General features: G+C 40.6%; 3 protein-coding genes across 3 annotated transcripts; all 3 read left to right on the forward strand.

Moving 5' to 3' along the window:
• The first annotated feature begins 531 nt into the window (after window positions 1–531).
• LOC139291734 (protocadherin alpha-8-like) lies at window positions 532–2,904 on the forward strand. The gene has a single exon (XM_070913839.1). The coding sequence runs from the start codon at window positions 532–534 to the stop codon at window positions 2,902–2,904; it is 2,373 nt and encodes a 790-aa protein (XP_070769940.1).
• Window positions 2,905–4,502: 1,598 nt separating this feature from the next.
• Window positions 4,503–6,878, forward strand: LOC139291735 (protocadherin alpha-6-like). The gene has a single exon (XM_070913840.1). The coding sequence runs from the start codon at window positions 4,503–4,505 to the stop codon at window positions 6,876–6,878; it is 2,376 nt and encodes a 791-aa protein (XP_070769941.1).
• Window positions 6,879–7,348: 470 nt separating this feature from the next.
• LOC139291736 (protocadherin alpha-8-like) lies at window positions 7,349–10,349 on the forward strand. Its single transcript, XM_070913842.1, has 2 exons — window positions 7,349–9,700; window positions 10,275–10,349. Exons 1-2 carry the CDS (start codon window positions 7,349–7,351, stop codon window positions 10,347–10,349), a joined length of 2,427 nt encoding a protein of 808 aa, XP_070769943.1.
• Window positions 10,350–20,440: the final 10,091 nt, after the last annotated feature.

Consider the following 20,440-nt stretch of genomic DNA (forward strand, 5'->3'; position numbering starts at 1 on the left):
CTTACGTCATCTGTTTTAATTCATATCACTTGTTATTATGATATCAATATATTCTCACGTGTTGCGGAGAATCTTCTCGACGTTTTGAAAAGTTTTGCTCTCTGCCTTTATTGAAAGGAAGTTTTGTGTTGTCAGCGAGCTGCCACACCATCCATTTTCATTCAGCTGACTATGTGGGCACTATTTCTAGATAAAAGAAAAATATAAATATATACATTTCAGCTAAGCTGCTACTGGCTTTTGGTTTTCCGCAATGACAATTTTCATCGCATGGTGTCAGTGTAATAGAAAAAGTCAGCATTGCATGTGCTTGTCGTCGGTGGATTTTGGTTCCACCTCTTGCTGGCTTTTTCAGTTCGATGTTAACAGTCGTTTCTGTTCTCACTGCTGCCTTTGAAAATACTCTGTTTGCCCTCGTGTACGTCGCTGTGAGAAAAGGATGAATAATTTCACACATGGAAGAGTTGGATTCTGACATTATAACGCAGTTACCGTTTTTGTGACGGATTAAGGATGATATCGGGTTTAACCATGGAACAAAGAAGATACGAGACACGAAGTGCGCGAGGATGTTTGGTCGGCTGTGTGGTTGCTCTGCTTTTGTGGAACGTAGCCTCGGCACAAATACGATATTCAGTTTCGGAGGAAGTTAACGAAGGAACTGTGGTTGGAAATATAGCAAAAGACCTCGGTTTAGATAAAAGCACTTTGAAAGAAAGAAAGTATCGGATTGTTTCAAGTACTGCGGATCCCCTTTTCCATGTAAATCAGAATGATGGCGTCCTGTATGTGAGCCGAAAGATTGACAGAGAAGAGGTGTGTGTGCAAAGCAGTTTATGTTTGATAAATCTGAAAACGGTACTAGAAAATCCACTGGAGGTACACTATGTTGGAGTGGAGGTTCTGGATGTAAATGACCATTCTCCCAGTTTCCAAGATGAAGAGAAAACGTTGGAGGTTTACGAGTCCGTGTTACCTGGAGTACGTATTCCGCTACAACCCGCAAGAGATCCAGACGGAGGTCCTTTCTCTGTTCAGCACTATAAACTCAGCACCAATGACCACTTCCGTTTGGAAGTTAAGGATAAAGGAGAAGATGGTAAAATACCTTTATTAATTGTGCAAAAATCTTTGGATAGGGAGGCAGCAAGAAGCCACGCATTAGTGCTGACAGCACTGGATGGAGGGAAACCTCCAAAATCTGGCGAAATAAATATTCTAGTCAATGTTTTGGATATTAATGACAACGCACCTGTGTTCTCTAAAGATGTGTATTCTGTGATGCTAAATGAAAATGCTCCAGTAGGTACAACAGTCATACAAGTGAATGCAACTGATTTAGATGACGGCACGAACGGAGAGGTAGTTTACTCATTTAGCAGTATTGTAAATCGTAGGTTATTAAATCTTTTTGATATTAATCCATCAACAGGTGAAATAACTGTTAAAGGTTTGATAGATTATGAGGAAAAAGACAGATATGAGATTGAAATTCAAGCATCAGATAAAGGTTTTGCTCCTCTGGCTACACAAAAAAGCGTCATTATCAAGATAGTTGACGTTAATGATAATGCACCTGAGATTGAGGTTACCTCATTTTCAAGCTCCATCGCTGAAGATTCCAGACCTGGAACTACAGTTGCCCTTATCAGTGTAAATGACTTGGACTCTGGTCTCAATGGAAAGGTTATTTGCACCACAGATGAGGATGTTCCTTTTGCTTTAACACCATCTTTACAAGACAAAATGTATTCATTAGTCACCAAATCGCCTCTGGACAGAGAGAAACAGTCACAATATGACCTGACAATAACTGCAAAAGACGCTGGTCAACCTCCATTATCATCTGAAAAGACAATAAGCGTCGTGGTGTCAGATGTAAATGACAACAGACCACAGTTTTCACTGAGTCCCTATACTTTCTACGTCACTGAAGCAAATGAGCCAGGAGTCTCCGTGTTTTCTGTTAAAGCTTTTGATCGTGATGACAACGACAATGCTCATATCTCCTATCATATTCTCAGAGATAGAAGCAAAGAAAATAAATTGGCTTCTTTTCTAAACATAAATAGTGAAAATGGAGATATTTTGGCACTAAAAAGTTTTGACTTTGAAACTCTGAAAACGTTTCAGTTCCAAGTTGTTGCCACAGATTCTGGAACTCCGTCACTAAGCAGCAACGTCACAGTGAACGTGTTCATTCTGGATCAGAACGACAACGCTCCAGTCATCCTGTATCCAGTCAGCTCTAACGGTTCTGCTGAAGGTGTGGAGGAGATTCCCCGCAATGTGAACGCAGGACACTTGGTGACTAAAGTCAGAGCCTATGACGCTGATATAGGATATAACGGCTGGTTACTGTTTTCACTGCAGGAAGTTACTGACCACAGTCTCTTTGGTTTGGACCGCTATACAGGACAGATCCGAACACTTCGCTCTTTCACAGAGACAGACGAGGCTGAGCATAAACTGCTCATACTGGTGAAAGACAATGGGAACGTTTCACTCTCAGCAACAGCTACTGTGATTATCAAACTTGTGGAGCCCAAAGAGGCTTTTGCAGCTTCTGATGTTAAAAGTGCAACAAAGGATGAGAAGGGGACTGATGTGACTTTTTACCTGATGATAACTTTGGGTTCAGTTTCAGTACTTTTTCTCATCAGTATCGTTGTGCTGATTGCAATGCAGTGCTCCAAAACCACAGACTATACTTCTAAATATCTACAAGAGCCTAATTATGATGGGACGCTGTGTCACAGCATCCAGTACAGATCTGGAGACAAACGGTACATGCTAGTTGGACCCAGAATGAGTATAGGATCTACTATAGTCCCGGGCAGCCATGCGAATACACTGGTGCTCCCTGACAGGAGGTTGACATCTGGAGAGGTAAGGCATATTTAAACAAGCATTTGTTTTTCCAAAGAATTACATTTATATTTAAGCATTGGGCACTAATAAATATATCTTGGGGAAACCCACGTGTTTATAATTAATGTACCAGATAAAACCTTCATATTCAACAAACAATATCTGCCAAATAAACTTGTTAGCCATACGGTAACAATGTACATTTCTGAAAAGTTTTAATTGTCCATGTTTCACTTTTTTTCCAACACATGAATGGAGAAAGTAAAGAATTAATGCATGGTTAAGTTGTTTAAGCAAATCAAACTCATGACAGTGGAAACATCATGATCTGTATTAAGCGGAGAGAAAGCTTTTGATTACTTAAAAGTGAACTTAACTTCATATTTCAGATTAGTTGCTTTTGAACACAATTTCTATTATTTTCTATGATAGCAGTGGCGTGTCTGATGACCATTTTATTATCTTTTCACTGCACATATACTGTACTATATGCTTTCCTGGGGCCTTGGTATGGTTTTGAAAACAACTGGATTCATTGGCAACTCTTGAGTTTTTCTTGGCAAGTTTGATCTTATGTCGTTTAAGGACACATTTTCTTTAATGATATAGAGATGAACCTGGACTACGTTAATATAAACAGCGAAACAGACTGAAACTCTCATTGTCTTTCTTTTCATACTGTCTTTCTACCTAATTCTCATTTTCTACAGTTGGAGGATATTTAAAAATTGCGGGTATAACTGACTGAAACCATATTTTCTCAGGTGTAATTAGATGAGGATAGTCATTCTTCAAAAAAACAAGAGCTGACTGATTTTAGATACATGAGTGTGCTCCATCAGCACGCCTTTACTATACCTAGCCCACAGTCAACCATAGGCAACAATAAATATGCATAAGGTTTGACAGCATGGAAAAAGTTAAATAAGCCAGTTTCAATAATACATTATAAGCAAACTTGACAGGGAATAATATTACAAAATGAAGTTGGACAGAAGGGAGGTTGGTGTAATCGCTGTCTATGGTGCTGAACATGTTTGCTCTCATTTTCCAGTAAGTGCTGATAAATTATATTAATCCACAGTGACTTTATCTCAGTGTTTGAATTCATAAAACTTAATCTTATGAAGTAAACATATTACCACGTGTTGGGTAGAATATTCTCAAAATTTTGAAAGGTTTTTTTTTTCTGTTTATTAGAAGGAGGCTTTGTGTTAAGAGTGAGCAGCCTCCTCATCTATTTCCATTCACCCCACCGTTTTTGGTTACTGTTTTGAGATAAATACAAAATAATTAAACACACAGACAACATATGCCATTCAGCTTAAGTGCCACGGGCTTTTGATTTTCTGTAGTAAGAATTTAGATCGCATGGTGTCAGTGTAATAGGAAAAGTCAGCATTACATGTGGTTGTCGTCAGTGCAGTTTGGTTCCACCTCTTGATAGCTTCCCCAGATCGTTGTTAACAGTCGTTTCTGAGCTCACTGCTGCTTTTGGAAATAGTCTGTTTGCCCTCATGTCTGTCGTTGTGAGAAGAGAACGAATATTTTCACACATGGGACTATTGTATTCGATCATTGCAATGCAGTTTTAATCTTGTGAATGATTACCGATGATTTCGGGTTTAACCATGGAACAAAGAAGATACGAGACACGAAGAGCGCGAGGATGTTTGGTCTGCTGCGTGGTTGCTCTGCTTTTGTGGAGCGTGGCCTCGGCGCAAATACGATATTCCATCTCTGAGGAAGTTAACGAAGGAACTGTGGTTGGAAATATTGCAAAAGACCTGGGATTAGATAAAAGCACGCTAAAAGACAGGAAGTATCGAATCGTTTCTAGCACCACGGATCCCCTTTTCCATGTAAATCAAAACGACGGCGTCCTGTATGTGAGCCGAAAGATTGACAGAGAAGAGGTGTGCGCGCAGAGCAGTACGTGTTTAATGAATCTAAAAACCGTGCTAGAAAACCCACTGGAAGTGCATTATGTTGAAGTGGAGGTGTTGGATATAAATGACCATTCTCCCAGTTTCCCAGAGGAAGAGAAACGGTTGGAAATTTCTGAGTCAGTGTTGCCCGGAGCACGATTTCAGCTGAAACCTTCACGGGATCGAGACAGTGGACATTTCTCGGTGCAGCAATACAAAATCAGCCACAACGAACATTTTCGTTTGGAAGTTAGGGATAAAGGAGAAGATGGTAAAATACCAATATTGGTTTTACAAAAATCTTTAGATAGGGAAGCAGCTGGAAGTCACTCCTTAGTGCTGACGGCGCTGGATGGGGGTAAACCTCCAAAATCTGGCGAAATGAAAATTCGAGTTAAGGTTTTGGACGTAAATGATAACACACCTATTTTCTCTGAAGATATTTACTCTGTTACGCTATCTGAAAATGCCCCAGTGGGAACCACTGTCGTACAGGTGAATGCAACTGATTTGGATGACGGTCAAAATGGAGAGGTGTATTACTCATTTGGTAACAGTGTGAGTAATAAGTTATTTAAGCTTTTTGATATCAATCCATCAACAGGCGAAATAATTGTCAGAGATCTTATAGACTATGAGCAAAAGGACAAGTATGAAATTGAAATCGAGGCATCCGATAAAGGTCTCGCTCCGCTAACTACAGAGAAAAGCGTCATAATAAAGATAGTTGACGTCAATGATAATGCACCTGAGATTGAGATTACCTCATTTTCCAGCTCCATCCCTGAAGATTCCAGACCTGGAACTACAGTTGCCCTTATCAGTGTAAATGACTTGGACTCTGGTCTCAATGGAAAGGTTATTTGCACCATAGATGAGGATGTTCCTTTTGCTTTATCACCATCCTTAAAAGACAAAATGTATTCATTAGTCACCAAGTCGCCTCTGGACAGAGAGACACAGTCACAATATGACCTGACAATAACTGCGAAAGACGCTGGTCAACCTCCATTATCATCTGAAAAGACAATAAGCGTCGTGGTGTCAGATGTAAATGACAACAGACCACAGTTTTCACTGAGTCCCTATACTTTCTATGTCACTGAAGCGAATGAGCCAGGAGTCTCCGTGTTTTCTGTGAAAGCTTTTGATCGTGATGACAACGACAATGCTCTTATCTCCTATCATATTCTCAGAGATGGAAGCAAAGAAAATAAATTGGCTTCATTTCTCAACATAAATAGTGAAAATGGAGATATTTTGGCACTGAAAAGTTTTGACTTTGAAACTCTGAAAACGTTCCAGTTCCAAGTTGTTGCCACAGATTCTGGAACTCCGTCACTCAGCAGCAACGTCACAGTGAACGTGTTCATTCTGGATCAGAACGACAACGCTCCAGTCATCCTGTATCCAGTCAGCTCTAACGGTTCTGCTGAAGGTGTGGAGGAGATTCCCCGCAATGTGAACGCAGGACACTTGGTGACTAAAGTCAGAGCCTATGACGCTGATATAGGATATAACGGCTGGTTACTGTTTTCACTGCAGGAAGTTACTGACCACAGTCTCTTTGGTTTGGACCGCTATACAGGACAGATCCGAACACTTCGCTCATTCACAGAGACAGACGAGGCTGAGCATAAACTGCTCATACTGGTGAAAGACAATGGGAACGTTTCACTCTCAGCAACAGCTACTGTGATTGTCAGACTTGTGGAGCCCAAAGAGGCTTTTGCAGCTTCTGATGTCAAAAGTGCAACAAAGGATGAGGAGGGGACTGATGTGACTTTTTACCTGATGATAACTTTGGGCTCAGTTTCAGTACTTTTTCTCATCAGTATCATCGTGCTGATTGCAATGCAGTGCTCCAAAAGCACAGACTATACTTCTAAATATCTACAAGAGCCTAATTATGACGGGACGCTGTGTCACAGCATCCAGTACAGATCTGGAGACAAACGGTACATGCTAGTTGGACCCAGAATGAGTATAGGATCTACTATAGTCCCGGGCAGCCATGCGAATACACTGGTGCTCCCTGACAGGAGGAGGGCATCTGGAGAGGTAAGAAAACTGCTATAGCCAATTAATGGATCTATGAAAGTTATTATTATTCATTATACGTTTCATATTATAGGTTTTAATTATCCATTCAAGATCACGTCTAATTATTGTATATTCTGAAATGGTTTGGACCTTTTTCCTTTCATCCTCAGCAGGCAATGGAAACGTTTAAGAACTGCAAAAGCCACTTAAAAACAAGTTTTTGTCATTGAAAGTTATCTGCACTGTAACGTCAGCTCGCATGGTGTCACTGCTTGTGAAAATGAACGACTCTCGGTTGAACATCCTCTACGTCAGTAGTTTTGTGCCATTTCTCGACACGGTGCACTTGTGCTTTTGGGGCGAGGGCTTCAAATCTTTGACTCATTCACCAACATTTTTCTTATATCGAGCTATTGTTATTTTGGTCGAAATGGGAGTTCCTGTGTAGTCTCATTTTAATTTCTAACCGTTCGTAATCGTTTTGCTTTGTTTATTTTTAATCCAACATGGCTCGACGAGGATGCAGAGCATGGTTGGAGCCCCTGGTCGCTCTCATTGCTTGTTTGAATCTTACTTTTAATGTTGCCTCGGCACAGCTACGATACTCTATTCCTGAAGAGCTTACGGTGGGTGCTGTTGTTGGGAATATCGCCAAAGATTTAGGGCTGGATATCAGCGCTTTGAGTGCTAGAGGATTTCGCATCGTTTCCGGATCGACCGAACCCCTGTTTCAACTGAACAATAATGGCATCTTACTTGTTAACCGAAAAATAGACCGAGAAGAGGTGTGCGAACGGATCAGCACCTGCATTGTCAACATAAAGACTGTGCTGGAGAGCCCGTTAGAGGTGCATTACGTCGCCATTGAGGTTTTGGATGTAAACGATCATTCTCCCACCTTCTCCGAAAACGAGACGAATTTACAGATATCAGAATCTGCTTTACCTGGGGCACGATTTCAACTACAAGGCGCGCGTGATCCAGACAGCGAGGTGTATTCTATTCAACTGTATAAGCTCAGTCATAATGACCATTTTCGTCTGGAGGTTAAAGATAGAGGAGAAGATGGGAAAATTCCTGTTTTGTATTTGCATAAACCGCTGGACAAAGAAGCTGCAAGAAGTCATAGATTACTGCTGACAGCTGTTGATGGAGGAAAGCCTGCTAAATCAGGAACCTTGGGAATTATTGTTAATGTTTTGGATGTAAATGACAACATGCCCGTTTTTGCCAAAGACTCATATGCTGCGGTGCTTAATGAAAATTCACCTATTGGCACAACCATCATGCAATTAAATGCCACGGATTTAGATGACGGTTTAAATGGGGAGGTGGTTTATTCGTTCGGCGATAATGTAAATTATAAATTACGTAAACTTTTTGAAGTTGACGCTGATACTGGTGAAATCATTGTTAAAGGACTGATAGATTTCGAAGCAAAAGACAGGTATGAAATTGACATCAAAGCTTCTGATAAAGGACCAGTCCCCCTAGCAACAGAAAAAAGTGTAATAATAACTATTGTAGACCTGAATGACAACGCACCTGAGATTGAGGTGACATCCTTCTCAAGTGCAATTCCTGAGGACTCCAAACCTGGAACGACAGTAGCATTGATAAGTGTTAATGATAATGATTCAGGTGTAAATGGAAAGGTAATCTGTTATATAAGTCAGGATGTACCTTTCACATTAACACCGTCTTTACAAGAAAATATGTACTCTATAGTCACAAAATCTCTGCTGGATAGAGAGCATCAGTCCAAGTATGACGTAACAATAATTGCTAAAGATGCTGGTGAACAAGCTTTGTCATCTCATAGGACAATAAGTGTGACTGTATCAGATGTGAATGATAACAGACCAGAGTTTTCAACAAATCCGTATACTTTTTATGTAATAGAGAACAATGTTGCAGGATCCTCTTTATTTTCAGTGAGTGCTCATGATTGTGATGAGGGTGATAATGCTCTCATATCATATAACATTGTGAGAAATGGGGATGAACACAAACAATTTACATCATTTCTAAACATCAACTCTGAAAATGGAGATATTTTGGCGCTGAAAAGTTTTGACTTTGAAACTCTGAAAACGTTCCAGTTCCAAGTTGTTGCCACAGATTCTGGAACTCCGTCACTCAGCAGCAACGTCACAGTGAACGTGTTCATTCTGGATCAGAACGACAACGCTCCAGTCATCCTGTATCCAGTCAGCTCTAACGGTTCTGCTGAAGGTGTGGAGGAGATTCCCCGCAATGTGAACGCAGGGCACTTGGTGACTAAAGTCAGAGCCTATGACGCTGATATAGGATATAACGGCTGGTTACTGTTTTCACTGCAGGAAGTTACTGACCACAGTCTCTTTGGTTTGGACCGCTATACAGGACAGATCAGAACACTTCGCTCATTCACAGAGACAGACGAGGCTGAGCATAAACTGCTCATACTGGTGAAAGACAATGGCAACGTTTCGCTCTCAGCAACAGCTACTGTGATTGTCAAACTTGTGGAGCCCAAAGAGGCTTTTGCAGCTTCTGATGTCAAAAGTGCAACAAAGGATGAGGAGGGGACTGATGTGACTTTTTACCTGATGATAACTTTGGGCTCAGTTTCAGTACTTTTTCTCATCAGTATCATCGTGCTGATTGCAATGCAGTGCTCCAAAAGCACAGACTATACTTCTAAATGTCTACAAGAGCCTAATTATGACGGGACGCTGTGTCACAGCATCCAGTACAGATCTGGAGACAAACGGTACATGCTAGTTGGACCCAGAATGAGTATAGGATCTACTATAGTCCCGGGCAGCCATGCGAATACACTGGTGCTCCCTGACAGGAGGAGGGCATCTGGAGAGGTAAGAAAGGTCACTTTATTTCAAGGCATTCTGGTATGAATGCCAGTGATAGAGGAGATACAGATCCCAATGATTGCCAAAAGTACTGAATCACATCACCTATTCCTAATAACTGGATAGAAATGGACCTCAGACCTAAAATTAATTTCTGGGGGAAATGAGGAGATTATGTGTTGGTATGAGACTGCTGAGTTAAGTTGTTAGTTTACAGGTGGTGGTATGGTTGGTTCTCACACAGCCCAGAGTGTTAATTGATAAGTAAATAACACATTGGACTGCAATTAGTTTGCTGTGTTTTTGTTACCTTAATTGTGTGTTGTCCCTATGTACTTAACAATGAAATTTTCCAAGAAATTATACAAGCGTGTAAAATATATAGATTTTGTGTTGGTTATGTGGATTGTTGTGAAATATTGGTAAAATGAGTTCTTAAAAGTTTCCATAAATAGCAGTATATACGCTTTCTTGTGACACTGAAGAGACAGTTGCTTTCAAGAACAAGAGAACATATCTAAAGCACACTCTTTCCTTCAGAATATGAATGCCTCTAAACTGTTATATTGTGTCTATTTAGTATTTCATCACATTTGACTTCTTTCAGACCTTTGAGAACTTTGTATTCAGTGCACTGACCCAGTTTGACTATTAATTATTTAAACGTTTAAATGTGCCTATTTAAGGCCATGTGCTTTTGTGTCATAGTAGATCATGAATTTGCTTTGAAACCTAATTAATGCCTCACAAATGCCTTCACACAATGAAGGATAGTTTATTCCAGTAACTGTCCTAACATCCGCATCATTTGAGCTACTGCATCTGGCCTTCCTCGTCTGATATAATGTTCTTTCAGTAAATACATTTCCAGATAGTCATTTGAAAAAGACATGTTAAAAGATATAATTTGTGTTTAACTCTGAGAGTACAGAGGTCTGTGTGTTTTACACGCTTTATGTTTTGGGTTTTTTTTGCACTATTTCTATATTTTGCTCTGTGCGCCTATCTATTAGGGTTGTTACGTGTGTGTAAAGAGAGTAACTGACCGACAGACAGAGTTACTTGAGGTCTGTGCTCGATGATGTAGTTGAGGTGATTCAGTGGTCCATGAATGGCTGCAGCTACGACAGAGAGAGGGGGAGAGAGAGAGCCTGCGGCTGGTGTGCAGTGAATCACAATGTACAGCCAGTCAGGTGGGGCTGGGGCACTTTGCTTCAGCAGGGATCTCCATTCATTACAGGACTGCAAAGCAGCAAGCCATATATTTTTACCATTTTTCATTTGTTTGGCTTGTTGTGCTTTGGACTTGAAAAATACTAGGCAGTGGTGTAAAAGAGTGCATACAGTGCATACAGTCATATATTATAATATACTATACAAGCTTCTGTGCAGATGAGCCCTTTTGACTGACTAAAAAATAGGTCATATTTTACCACATGTGTGAAGGTCTGCATGCTTGGCTTCTGGGCTGATTCTCTGTCGAACACTGTGCGTTGCCCATAGCAACACACGAGGAGATCCACCTCTCTGAGTCTACTGGTTTCCACAGACTAGCATGCGTTCAGCGGTCTTAGCAACAGCAGCGGAAGAGGATGAAGCAGGGAGGGAGGGAGGGATAGAGAGAGCAGCAGAGGAGGGGGGAGGGGAAGTGGCTTTTGTATGGCTCATCGATAGACGTCTCACAATATTTAATGAAAATGGGTTTATTTAGATAGAAACACATGGATTATGTCAGGGAGATCTCCATTGTAAATCAGGCAACAGATGGTGCAGATATGGAGGCAACAGTGAAGGTGGAAATAGTTGAGCTTCTAATTAGATATTTTATAGTATGGAGATAATCTTTTCTTTCAAACAACTGGGTCAACCTTAGATTTCCTACCTAGAAAATGACTGTCAGAAAAACATGTATTTTAAGACTGTCATTAAGTTTGTCTTTGTTCAAAGCTGATCATCATGTGAAATAAAGCAGTAAGCCAGAGTGGAGTATGAATGCAAGAAGGGAGAGTATCAGTTCAGATTCAGAGTAAAGCAGCAGCTCGGCTTCATGAAGGAGAGAATGAACACACTTTCTCTGCAGTTCCTCTGTCCAGTTTTATTAAGTGCTCTGCTGGATAGCAATAACGTCCTCTCAGTGTGTATGTGCGCATGTCTGCATATTTTATGTGCACATGTTTGTGTGTGAGGCATTGGGTGTTTTGCAATACAGCAGCAGTGCTAAGCTGTGCCTGGACAGCAGATGCCCAGAAAAGATTTATTGATGTGATTAAAAATGGGTGCATCTCATTAAACATAAAAAGTACAGGGTTGTGTTCGGTTACACTGTGAGCTGGTCGTTTGTGAGAAAGACTCGTCTCTTACTGAACTGTATATCACTGTACTTTGCCCTGGCATTTTTGGGAGAGAAAAATGGATGCGAGGAGGAGTGGATGAATTGCAAGTGGGGTCATGAGCTATATTCAGAAATGTATGGGATGTGTCTTGGTCAACTGATGAATCACGACGTTATGTTTGGTCATGCTAATTGTTTTTGCCTTGATGCAGGCACAATCAACACAATTTAGGATTTCTTGTTTTGTAACTGTGATCCTGATTTTGATCTGAAACATGAACTATAAAAACAGGAGCCTATGAGCTGAGTACAGCATGTCTATCACAGAATACTTTCATTCTGTATGCTCTCTTAAGCGGGGTGTGGCTGCTTGCTCCACTGGCTTTGTATGTCTGCTTGGCTGGCTCAGTAGATCAGTGCAATTGTGTTTGCATGCCGAGAGTCTGCACTGAAAATCATTCACAGTGCAATGACCCTTGTGTTTTGTGTGTCTGTGTATGTTGTCTTTGTTAAGTGGGTGAGAGCATTTTCCTCATTAAACCGTATTCAGTGTCATAGGGAGGACAAGCTAAATGTCAGAGATAGAGGAGACAGCTGTTACAACAAGACTGTATGTACTGTAGGTGCTATTATTTCAGCCGCTTGAGAGAAGTTGCCTTATTTTATTTGGCAGCTCTTTTGCATTCACACATACAAAAATGCTGACAGCTTCCTCCCAAGCAAACTCGTCTCCCTGTGATCCACTCTTTGCCTTTGCTTTCTAACTTTATCTGCATCCAGCTCCCTTACCCCTTTACCCACATTTGATGTAAACCTTTCAAAACGTGTTCTGTTGCATTATCTCCTTTTTATTTCACTGTCCATTCTCGACTCCCCTCGACAAACTGCATACCCCATCTTTGCCGTTTTTTGTTAGATTACAATATGAATGTCATTCTATAAGAAACCATTCCTTGTAGCACTCCCTGTTCTATTCTGCCTCTGCTCTGTTCTGTTTCATGCTGTGGCCTGCTTTTCCTTCCCTCTCTGTCTCCACACTATTCCTCTCCTCCTTCTTTACCCTCCATATTGATATCACTCTCAGTTTCCCCCTCCCCCATCCCACTCTTGGCCTCCTTTTCCCGCTTTTATGTTTGTCCTTCGTTTCCTCTTTCATATGCCACCCCTTTCTGTCTCGCTATCGTTTTCTGTCTTTCTTTCTGTAGTCTATCCTCTCTCTCTCTCTCTGTCGTTCTGCCACATGCTCTTTAGCTGTGTGTTGCTATGCCTCATGCCTGTAGGGTTGTGGCTGTGGATGCTGCATGTGCTGTTGTGTGTCAGTAGGGCACATTCTCTCTTATTGCTCCAGCTTTGTGGCGCCACTCACATTGAGGTCAGCAGCATTGATGGTAATCAAATTTACACACACAGTAGGGTACAACGAAAACATCTAATATCTTTATGTTCACACTTCACACACACCATATCGCACATACTCACATATGCCTAATCCTTACCTAACCTTACAGAAAGGCACTTTCACAGCATAAAGGGGGCTGGATGGATAGAGGGGGAAGACATGCAGAGAGCAAGAAAACAGAGCATAAGGAGAGCATGCTCCCTTGGTGATATTGTTACTCGCGGAGAGAAAGAAAGACACATCCACTGTGACAATTATATCAATCACAAAAAATCAGATATCCTGCAATGACTGAAGATGTAATGTCTTAAAATATCATAAAGATGTGTCTTTTTTTCACAGTTTAAGAGCTTCTTCTCAGTAACCTCTGTTATGCAACATGAAGATTGTACCCAACAACTTCCTTCTCAATACATTTAATCTTCCATCTCAAACCTTCACCACCGAGATGAGACTAATACAGACAACTGCTCCCAAACATGCAAAATTGACCAAACAATAACACAGGCTCATGTCACTGAGTAGCTGTTTAATGATGTTTAATAGTGGAACTAATTATAGCTTCTGTATCTCAATGCTCATTCTCTCTTGTTCAGTATTCTGTAAACCACATTAAATTAATGCATGGTTGTTCTATCCAAGATGTTAGTTTAAACTATTCTATCTGTGCCCTTCTCTCAACTGTGTTAGTTTGCAAACTTGACGTTTCTATATACTCTGTTCCTCTGTTGGCTCTCTCTCTCTTTGTGTGAAATATCTTTCTATTAATTTCTATCTCCTGCAAACCTTGCCTTCCTTTGTTCGATCAGGTCAGTAATTTAAAGCCACTTACTGTACAGCTGGACTCAATGATCACTGAGATAAGCCCTCCCACCACTTGACTATTAGATTCTGCTCCTCTACGCTCTCTTTTCCCATCTTTGTTGCAGTTTCTTATCAGAAAAAACAACCACAAGCATTCAGTGTGGCTAAAAAGCACAGTGCATGATTTAAAACGTTGATACAGCTGAATTGTGGAGGCAGGTAATTAGCAATGTATATAATGTAACGTATAGCAGCTTAGGCCTGCCACTGACCATACTGACTGGTTTAAGAAACAACCCTGATATTTTTGTATATTTTCTCCAAATAGCCCTGAGTTAGGTCTGGCAGTGCAACAATACTCACTGAATAGTACTTAAACAATGGCAATTATATCTGTATATCTAGAGCAATGCTTTTCCATTTTGTCCTTTGCTTGGTTTTAACATCTGATAACATAACACCATACTGGGTTAGTTCAGAGTGCCAGTAAGCATTTATATTTTCTGTGTCACTGAGTATTGATTTTTTTTATCATCAGTCATTTACAGTTGACAAAGTTGACTGGAGAGTTATTTTTAACTGATTAAGCTGATGTGTCTCTCTGGATGGAGGAAGGGAAGTGGTATATCAACTTTGGTTGTTGACTATTATATTAGCATTGTGTTCATTAATAGTTACATTCACATTTGCTGTATTAGGTTCTATTGTATTGTGCCACATAGACTTCAGGCTGTCCAGATGCTGCTGAACTCTTTGTTATCTGGGCTGATCCTAGATGCACTCTCCCTGTTTGTTCATGTGCTGGTCAGTGTGTGTGTGCGTGTGTGTGTGTGTGTTTGTGTGTGTGTGTGTGTGTGTGTGTGTGTGTGTGTGTGTGTGTGTGTGTGTGTGTGTGTGTTTGAATCAGCTTTTCCTCTTTGCAGACCAGTCAGGTGATTTGGTGTTAGTGAATCAGGAATTTGTTATTGTGAATGTCAGCAAGGACAGGCACTGCTGCAGTGCAGCGTATAGAGTATTTGGTCAATAAGCTGTTTGTGTATCTCTGTGTAGTGCTGTACTTTAAACGCAGAGTGGCAGAGAAGGGTGGGACAAAGACGTGAAATGTCTCTTCTCTGTATCACATTAGACTAACTATAAATTAATATTCCTCAGTATTATAGCATATACATTTTGACTTTACTCCACACTTGAAACCATGTTATGTTTCTAATGGGGACTATTTGGCAATGACATTAAATTAACTAGTAACAACACAACATACAGATGTACTACATTTTTTTGCCTCTGGGTTAACAGGGCAACATCAGAGTCAGTGGGCCAAAAAATTCATTGTGGGCTGCATTCACAACTGTGGGCCAAGACTCCCTGGCACAGCTCCTTTCGCTCTTGTCATTTGTCCTAGAACATGACGAGACTGGTTCAGAGCCATGTGTGGCTTTGATGTAAATTGGCCCAGGCTAGTCAGTATTCTTAAGTATATGGGTCAAATCTGGTTCTTCATGTTGATAGAGACATGTCAGTTATATTTGTGAGCTCGTCCAGAAAGCCTGACCTGGTTACCTTTGTGTCTTAGCAAATAGTAAAGATAAATAATACATTTCTTTAAAAATCTGTAAATTCTTTTTCTGCCTCACCCCTCTCTCTTTCTGGTGAGCAGGTCTGACCCTTTCTCCTTTCCACCACTCAGTTATATAAGCCCTCAGCTTCATTATGTCTCAGTCCATTGACTCATGGCTGTGTGGATGAGTCCTATAGGTTGGACTTTGCCACTCTCATTTTAGAATCACTCCACTGCAGCTGCATCAAGGCACTGAGGCCTTTCTCTGGGGTGTTAACCGGGTCTACTTCTATGAGCATTAACAACATTGCACTAATGAAAACCATTTGTGCACACTGTCTTTATGTGTCACTTTAAATCCATGCTGGATGATATGAGTTTTGCTCGGGGTTTTGCATCATGCTGGCGTGCTCTCTTGCTTTGTTTTTGAATGAACCGATCTGTTAACAATGTAATAATTTACCAGGAATAGCAATATTAACACAATAAAAGCGCTGAACAACCTGCATCTGTTTGTCTGATATAAGAACCAGTGCTTGATAGCTTTGTTAGGTGCAGTTAGCTCTGTGCTATGTTTGAATCGCTTTTTTTTTCTGAATCAACAGAGATCAGAACAGATGTGGGTCTGCACTGCTCTTGTTTGGCATCAGTGCTCATACAGCCACAACATCTGCTGCTGTGCTCAGGTCATCACTGCAGGCTGGAGGATTGAACTGACTAAGGGGTCAGCGCAAGGCTGCGTGCAAGACAGCCAGCTATTAAGTGGGGAACTAGTGAATACTGATTGAAAATCCCCTTTAAGTTCAACCTGTTGCTAACCTAAGAGTGTCCAGTGTCCTGAGATCTAGATTTACGGGGCGGGGTTGTGATCTCTGATTGAAAGAATGCATGAATGGGTGAGGGAAGTCGAGTGTCAGCTGTTTCGACATTGGATGCAGCCTTGTTAAGAGGATTGCCTTCTTACAGCAGTGTCCCTGCACTGCTCGCTGTGGGATAGATGGGGTATATGGCCACAATTGCCATACACTTGTCTGATTAATAGCATATGTTGTATTTATTTCTGGCCACGCGTGGATGAGATCAGATGTTGGCTGTTAGAGGGATCCAGTCTCTAGCTGCAGGGTTCCTCTTTCCCCTGTGGCTATTTGCCCTTGCCTAGTGCCCCCACTACGCATCTTGGGTAATTGCTCAGCCTTGTTTTGCAGTGCATTCTTATTTCTCTGAATGTTGCCTGTTTGGATCTTCACAACTATAAATCTGTATAGTCAAGCTTATGTGTGTTTATGACTTATTTAATGTAGCTGCAACACATTATTGTTGTCCTGACTTTTTTACATGATTAGCCAGGAGTGCAGAGTGACAGTTGCAGGCTATTGTCTGTGATGTGTGTGTTTGTTCAGTTACAAGGCTTTAACTAGAACGAAACTGTCTGAAAACGAATGCAGAAGCAACTTGGTTTATATTTTAGAGTAGGTTTCATCTGTTTTGGTTCTGGTCGAACAGGGCATAACTTGCCAATGTGAGCTAATGGATATATTTGTGTCATGCAGAGAGCATATTGCCGCTGTCAGATATAAATAACGACTCCAAATGTGGTGGTGGTTCATGTTTTGATTCTGCATCTCAAAGCAAAAAAACAAGCCTGAATGTCAAACTATACATATATAGTATATATATATGTATATAACTATACATTTTTGTTTTTATTTTTACTTGAAAGCTAAAATGTTAAAGGTGCAAGTTTACACCTGACATCAGTGATGGATTATTTTACAACAAAATAGCTATTTAAAAAAAACGGTACATGTGGTCAATTTGCAGCTTATGTATTTACAGAAATATAATTAATTGATCTGTGGTCTGTCAGGACTGCACAGGGAGTCACTGTGCTGCTATCCAGAGTGTTTGTGTGTGTGTGTGTGTGTGTGTGATCACATGACATTGAAATGGTTATGTGGATACAGAGAGAAAGCCTGTTTTTAACACTGATTAAAGCTACAGCCTGAAACGTCTTATTAGTTTTCTTCTCCATCATTTGCCTCCTTCTGGTCCTCTTTCTGAGTGTGAACCAGCGAGCTGTTCTGTACAGTGGGTGAGTCATCCCATCCCACATGTAGCTTTTCATTTTGTGAAGTTGGTCTGCTGTGTTTATTTTTAGGTGAACCATCTGTCATAAAAAATAAAAAATAAATGAAATCAGGAACTTTGGCGTTTAGGGTTAGTGCTAGTATTATTCTATCATGGCATCAGGGAGATTTGGTTATGTGATGCGCTGTAGCCACACACAGCTGAGGTTAGGGTGTGTATGTGTGTGTTTACATATAACATCGCTAAATGTCCTTCCACGTTTCCCGCCATCTTATTTAGTGGGTGCAGGGTATGAATAAAACAATGAGACATGGGTGTGGAAGATGAGTGTTAATGCTGTAAGCCTGACTCATATCCCACTCTCTCCTCCCACCGACTGGCTCTCCCTCTTCCCCTTCCTTTGTTCTCGTTATCACTACCCCACTTTTCCCGCCTCGTGTGCTTTCCTCCTCCTTCACCTTTCACTGGTTTCTTTTCCTCTGCTAGTTCATTTCTCTAGTCAATCTCTCTGTTTTAATATCTCTTCATTCTCATCCTTACACAAAGAATCTCTTTCTCTCATTTTCTTCACCCCTCTCCTCCTCCTCCTACGCATCCTGATTTCCTCTAGCTGGTACTCTCTCTTATGCCCCCTCCTGTCTCTCCATGTTACTGCAAGCGGAGAGAAAATGGCTGACAGCTTTCGGAGGTTGGGTTACTCTCTCCCTCAGTCTCGCTCACCTATCTTTTTCATTTAAGTCTGTTCTTCTTTGTGGGTTGCTAATTGCTGTTGGAATGCATAGCTTTGTCCATTAGTCTGTATTTCAACACGCACCCTCCATTCTCCTCTCTCTCTTTCTGACCACAGAGACAGCCTCTCCTCTTTCGAGTAGCTCCTTTCTCTGTAGAAACTGGAGCTGTGAGTAGAGCTGAATATGTCAGGGCACCTTTCTCTTTCTCTCATCCTTATGACTGCAGCAAAACTAGGGAGATGAGATGCACTACCAAACCTCTTCACGGCCTCAGGCCTGGAGCCAAAGTCAAAAGAATCTGAACCTATACTCTGTTACTGTGTGTTTGTGTATCTTGTATATGAACTCAGAGTGACTATTTCCTCTATTTGTTGTTGAACTGACTTGGCTTTGTAAATTGTAAATGGCTACTTTATATGCAGCGTGAGAACTGTCAGACATACTGACAAGGCATGGTTTTATATTAAATAAATAAATTAAATAGGCTTTTCACCCCCCTATTTGTCTTACAAATGTGATGGCAAGAATTTCACATTTAAATCTTCCATATATGTAACATATATAACTGAATATAAGACAAACAATGTGACTAAAGTTTGTTTGTCTGGGTGTGTGCGTCCATAAAATAAACACATAATGAAATGTGACCTACTTTCTGTAAAATGACAGCATATTTAAATTTTCTTCCAATAGTATTAAAATGATACTACAACTTTTTAGTTTAGTTGAGTTTAGTTTTACTGGGGTTAAGGTTAGGAAAATTGCTGTTTCAGATTAGGGTATGTTTTTTGCTTGATGTTAGGGTTTGTTGTGATGTATACCCCCCACCCCACATGGTCCCCTCCTTTTCATATCAACCACTTATTTTAAAAAGGGATTTTTTTTTAGATAAGGCTGATTGTATTTCAGTACTATGGGTTGCAATCTGGCCCCTAACCTTTGTTGGTTTGATGCCATGCTCTATGCACTCAGCAATTGGGATCAACTTAATTGATAGATAATTAGTGGTTTCTTATTTTGGGGCTCAAGTACAATCCTATATCCATTTTCACAAAAAAGATTATTTCTAATCATCTGTTTTAAAGCGTGTCTCTGAAGGTCAGTGGATGATGCTTTTTGTGGAACTAAAAATAAAATAACACAAAGTTTCAGATGCAGGAGGACTATCTTTGTCTCGCTGATGTTTTCATTATTGGCCTGCTTTCTTGTTACAATTTCTAAAGATGATTCATTTAAGGTTGCTTACTTTCAGACGTCGACTTTTCCAGCATTTTAACATTAGTTTTGGTCATATAAGTGCATGTGACACATTCAAAGACTGTGATTAGCCACAGTGTTTGATACCTTACACTGTCAGGGTGGTGGCAGATGTAACGAATCCTTAATCCAATGCTTAATATACACAGATTTGTATGGATCTTAATTGCGGTAACATGACATTAATTGTGCTGTCCTTGTGCGTCTTTCTGAGTCTGTGGATCTCATCTCATGTGGCTCATGTAGCATCTGCAGGTCTCAGTGCATCGCTGTTAGTGTATCACACCATATGTTGCTGTGTTTATTCTGAAAGTTTAGATATCAGCAGGGTTTAATAGCAGATAAAATCCATAGAATACAAAATCAGGTATCACATGATACATGGAATAAACTAAATCTTTCATGCACACCAAAACTAGTAAACCGTCCACAACAGACACTGGGCTGGAAAATCTGTGCATCACATTACAGATAATGAAGTGAGAATCTGTTTAATGTGAGAAGAGGAGCAAAACAAAGCCAAGACAAGAAAGGCGTTAAAAAACATGATACCAAAATAACAAGGAGTTTGGTCTGC

The sequence above is a fragment of the Enoplosus armatus genome, chromosome 10 (genome assembly GCF_043641665.1).
Source record: "Enoplosus armatus isolate fEnoArm2 chromosome 10, fEnoArm2.hap1, whole genome shotgun sequence".
NCBI classification, from domain to species: Eukaryota; Metazoa; Chordata; class Actinopteri; order Centrarchiformes; family Enoplosidae; genus Enoplosus; species Enoplosus armatus.

Excerpts from the sequence above, each read along its gene's own strand:
- LOC139291735 (XM_070913840.1), top strand. The coding sequence starts at position 4,503 with ATGGAACAAAGAAGATACGAGACACGAAGAGCGCGAGGATGTTTGGTC.
- LOC139291736 (XM_070913842.1), top strand. The coding sequence starts at position 7,349 with ATGGCTCGACGAGGATGCAGAGCATGGTTGGAGCCCCTGGTCGCTCTC. Across the intron at positions 9,701-10,274 it reads GGAGGAGGGCATCTGGAGAG|TATTTCATCACATTTGACTT; the intron begins GTAAGAAAGGTC and ends GTGTCTATTTAG.
- LOC139291734 (XM_070913839.1), top strand. The coding sequence starts at position 532 with ATGGAACAAAGAAGATACGAGACACGAAGTGCGCGAGGATGTTTGGTC.